The following is a 4,861-nucleotide window of genomic DNA, read 5'->3' as shown; positions in this document are numbered from 1 at the left end:
ATCTTTATTATTTTATAAATACTTAGTTTTTATAGATTTTTTTAATAATAATAAGGTAAAAATTATATTACCTTTATTAAAAGTATTTTCTATTTAAGGTTATTAAGTAATTATAATATAAGATTAAAAAATAATATTCTCTAATATAGATATATTACTTACTTATCTATATTACTCTTTAAACGAAGGATGCGCTGCTGGAGCCACCAAATCTAGCGGGTTCTGCCGCCGTTTTTAGCGGCTAAAGCAGTGAGGGACTCACCGTCCAGGCGGACCCCTGTCAGGTACCAAGTACTTCTGGCGGTATTGGCTACACAACCCCCCCCCCACCACAGGGGCCTGTCAATTTACGTTTGCTGTTAAACGTTTGCTGTTATGCCATTTTCGCTGCCCACGTATTTCGGCGCCTACTACCACCAGAATAGCCGGCATCACGGTATATAGAGCGGTGTCACCCTCGCCCGCCTCCTTTCTCCTTTCTTTTATCACCCTAAGTCCGTCGTGGCATCTAAACTAGGCTACTTCTATACCATAGTAACTAAGGCGATCCTTTTATAATACTAAGCGCTATCGCCTATATATAATATATAAACATTCTAGATAACTACTACCTTAACTTCCTCTAGTTTTAGAAGGTAAAGTAGCTTAAGAAAGTAGTAAAGCCTATACTACTCTTAGCTAAGTAATATATTATAAATTAGTAGTATCTTAGCTTTATTTAATTTATAAAGCCTAAGTACTTTACTATAATAGAGATTAATATCTTAGGTATATTTAGATAATAAAAATAGTATATTAAAAATTACTAAATATTTATGTTAAAGCCTATAGCTAACCTTAGTATAGTTATTATAATAAGATAAATATTAGTAACTAGTAAGCTATAATCTTTAACCTCTATTATATTATTATAATAGACTTTCTTTTCTTTATTTATAAAAAGTATAATATCTAGTTATAAGGTTTATTAGAGGAGTATATTTACTAATTCTAATAGCTTTATATAATAATTATAAGGTATTATATAGATAGAGATAATATAAAGGAAGTCTATAAAGTATTAAAACCTACTAAGCTAGAGTTCTTAACTATATATACTAACTATAGCCTAATACTACTAAAATATTTTAATACCTTACTTTTATCTCTAAGCGCTAAATATTAATAATAAGCTAGTCCTAAATACTAATAGTCTTTAGGTTATCTTAGTATTTAATATTATATATAATATAAGTGTATTTAGCCTAGGCTATTATTATATCTAGTTAGCTAGCTATTACTAGCTCTTATATTATACTAGGGTATAACCTATAGAGCTAGTAGATAATAAGAGGAAAGGCCTAAAGAATAGCTCTAGAGAAATACTTTTTAGCTAGAAAGTTATATAAGAAGTAGGGAGTAATAGTAATATAGATTAGACACTAGATAAGTAGTCTATAAAGCTTAATAAGATACTCCTTTAAGAGATAGTTAAAAAAGGCTATCCTAAAGCTCTCTACTATAAAGATATTCTATTAATAATTATATAATACTTTATAATAAAGAAGCCTATATTAGCTATAGCTATTAAATTTATCTACTATAAAGGAGTAGATAATAAGCTAAAGCTATTTATCCTACCTTATCTCCTAGCTACTTACTATCTAACCTATAGCTAATTATAATATCTTAGGATAATATTTTTCTTTATACCTACTAAGAAGCTTATTTTTAATACTATTATAGTTATTATTATATTAGCCTTATATAACTATATATTTAATATACCTTACCTAACTAATATATATAGTCTACTCTTAAAGGATATTTAAGACTTAAATAAATATATACTATTCTATTAGAAAAAGGAGAAATTAAAAGTTCCTATTTTTTAGTATAGTAATAATATAATACTATCTAAAGATAAGGTAATACTCTACTCTAAGTTAAGTTATAATATAGGCTAGTAAAGTCTTAAATCTAGTTATAAGAAGGCTTAGACGCCTTAGTTTACTTAAAGAGGTACTATAAACACTATAAATAGTATACTAAAGCTTATATATACTATTATAGTTATCTATACTAATACTAACTTTACTAAGTAATATACTAGATTTAGTCTATAATTAGATAATATAGTATAACCTTAGGTTTAAAATATTTTATAGTATATATCTAAATAAGATTACTAACTTTAATCTCTAAAATACCTTCTTAGAGGAGGAAAAGTAAAATTAGCTATTCTATATATTTACTTATATAAGCCTTACCTATAACCCTTATACTATAAGGAATATAGTACCTAAAGAGATATAGGTAAATTAGCTACCTAACCCTAAGATTATAAAGTTAGAGGAGGAGTATATAATACTTAAGTAAAGAAGATATTAAATTAAAAGTAGTAAGTATAAAAAGAGAATCTAGATAATTATAAAAGAGATTAGAAATAAGTAGATATAATATAATAAGATAGTTATAAAAGAATATTATAAATACTATTTCTATAACTAGCCTACCTAGGATATTAAAGTATAGGCCTAAAGGGAGGTTAAAGAAGAATATAAGTAACCTATAATTAACCTTATTATATTAGAGTAGGTAAGACTAGTTAATATTTTTTATTTATAGCCTAATAACTAAATAAAAGAAGAGCTATTTTAATATAGGGTTAAGGCTATTAATTTACTAGTGGCTCTATATAATAAGAAGAAATTAGGTAGAATAAGCTATATACTATACCTAGCTATAGTTAAGGCTTCTATAAAGTAAGAGTCACCTAATAATAATATACTATTTAAGCTAGATCTTAAGCTAGATTAGTTCCTATTCCTAATAAAGGTAATATAGTGCCTAGACTATATTAGTAATAAGTAGTTACTAGATAAGGCGTAAAGGTTTAAGTATTACTATATGCCTATACTTAATAACTATTTTAATAATATATACCTAGCCTACTAAGAGACTACTACGTGATATTATAAGGCTATTTAGTATAGCTATCTAAAATATAGGCAGGAGAAATTTAACTATGTAGATTATTTCTAAAGTTATATTAAGTAAGTCTACGGGGTAAGTCTTAGGATATTAGACTAAGTTATAAAGAGGAGATAAAGGCAGGCGGAGCGCCGTGAAAAGAAATGCCACGGACGGCAGCAGAAGAAAATCGTAAAGGAGGCCTCCGCGAAGATGTGATCTAGCTGCTTGTACTGTACCTGTATTAGAATTTTCGAGTTAAATTGCAATATAGCCAATGTCAATTCTCCTGTGCCTTGATTTGTAGCTTCTGAATAGCCTTGCGTAGGGACGGACTGTACTTGTTCTGCTTACCGTTTTAGTCCTGGACTAACGTGATGGGTAGCTAACTGGTTAGACACTCTACCATCCTCACCCGAAGTCCATGGAGTCTCTCAGAACGTCCGAACAGACTAGAGATTGACATCTGGCGATTCTACACTGCAGGCAGTAACTATACCCGCTACGCAGCGGCAGGGAGCCACCGTCGATGGTCCGCCCGTACTCAACGACCACTTTGACGATGAGCACTTGGCTGACCGAGAGACAGCCGAGCGACGTGATGAAGCGATCTGGTGCGGCTATTCGAAATGCAGGCAGGAGAATTTGGATCATGTAGACTATTTCCGAGGTCATGTTGAGCTGGTTCATGGAGTTAAGCTCAAGTCCTCTGACCAAGCTTCAAATAGGAGACAAAGGCAGGCGGCGCGCCGTGAAAAGGCACGCATAGGACGGCAGCAGAAGAAAATCGCAAGGAGGGTCGCTGCTCAGATGTGATCCAGCTGCTTGTATTGTATCTGTACATTTAAATAAGGTGAAGGAAAATGTGATGTATGACTCATACCTGAATCCTCGACGAGCGCTCGAGCTCCGCTACGCGCCTACGGTATTAGTTACCGCTAACTGATCGCGCATAGACATACTATTCCTGTGGCCTAACTGTTTTGGTCAGCTCGTATCGCTGGAAGCCTAGCTAGCCCTAAGTTATACTACATATAGCCTGTAGAAAGGCGAAGCGCAGCCTGCGCTAAGTAGTGCTTGAGATAATTATGTTTTACAACTTCCTAAACGGGATAACCACTTCGCTCCACTGATGATTGCAAAGCGAGCATGAGTCTCCTCGAGGAGTACATCGGCAAAGCTGGCAGCGTGAGCCATCTACCGAATAGGGCATTCTACAGTGTCTGGCAGGGTAATTGGACGAACTATTGGGGTCAGATATTGATACATCGGGGGCTCAGGTATTAATAAAGATGCACTGTGGGTTCAGAAGTAAGTTTGAAGACCAAATTCCTTCGGTGGCCAGTTTCTAGCCCAGCATAAAGAGTGCACAGCATTGAAGCTCGCTCCAGCTGGATACGTTGTTTGCTTTGATTTGGAGCTTCGTGCTCACCATTCAGTTATTCGATGGCATCCGAGCCAGACCTTGGCTCAAAGGAAGACCGCCTGACACCTGTGTCCTATCAGGCGTGCAAAACTCCTGCTACTCGTCCCTCTATCAGCGCGGTACTTGCTCCGGCTACCATCAAATATGGGAATCAGGAGAAACGAGGGATTCTACATATCATAAAAAAAACTGTGGTTTTAAGTACGCCACTACATAGTATGTATACTTAGATATCTGTCGATTGTTACATTCATTCATTCATTGTTTATTACGCCCGGTGGCTTCCAGCCGATAGGTCTCACTAGCTATTATTCAATACACTTCTGGCTCTCTCCCCTCATTTCCTCATCCTTGTTCGTGTTCTTGCTGATCGTCTTGCAGCTGTCTTTCCCCACCAACTGTCCGCATCTAGTTTTGTTTATGTTAGATGACTGGCTAGCTTGAGGGCTATTCCCCAAGTGTTCGGAGTCCTATTCTCAGCGA

General features: G+C 34.4%; 1 protein-coding gene across 1 annotated transcript; it reads right to left on the bottom strand.

Moving 5' to 3' along the window:
* Positions 1–984: 984 nt before the first annotated feature.
* BBA_07773 (uncharacterized protein) lies at positions 985–3,627 on the bottom strand (the record flags this gene model as incomplete). Its single annotated transcript, XM_008602870.1, has 13 exons — positions 985–990; positions 1,072–1,088; positions 1,140–1,154; positions 1,641–1,648; positions 1,693–1,716; positions 1,768–1,772; positions 1,831–1,863; positions 2,073–2,099; positions 2,173–2,192; positions 2,250–2,263; positions 2,560–2,583; positions 3,307–3,321; positions 3,452–3,627. The coding sequence occupies 13 exons, from the start codon at positions 3,625–3,627 to the stop codon at positions 985–987; spliced, it is 384 nt and encodes a 127-aa protein (XP_008601092.1).
* Between the last annotated feature and the right edge of the window lie 1,234 nt (positions 3,628–4,861).

This window comes from Beauveria bassiana (assembly GCF_000280675.1).
Source record: "Beauveria bassiana ARSEF 2860 unplaced genomic scaffold BBA_S00027, whole genome shotgun sequence".
In the NCBI taxonomy this organism is placed as follows: Eukaryota; Fungi; Ascomycota; class Sordariomycetes; order Hypocreales; family Cordycipitaceae; genus Beauveria; species Beauveria bassiana.
This window is presented reverse-complemented; position numbering and strand designations above follow the sequence as displayed.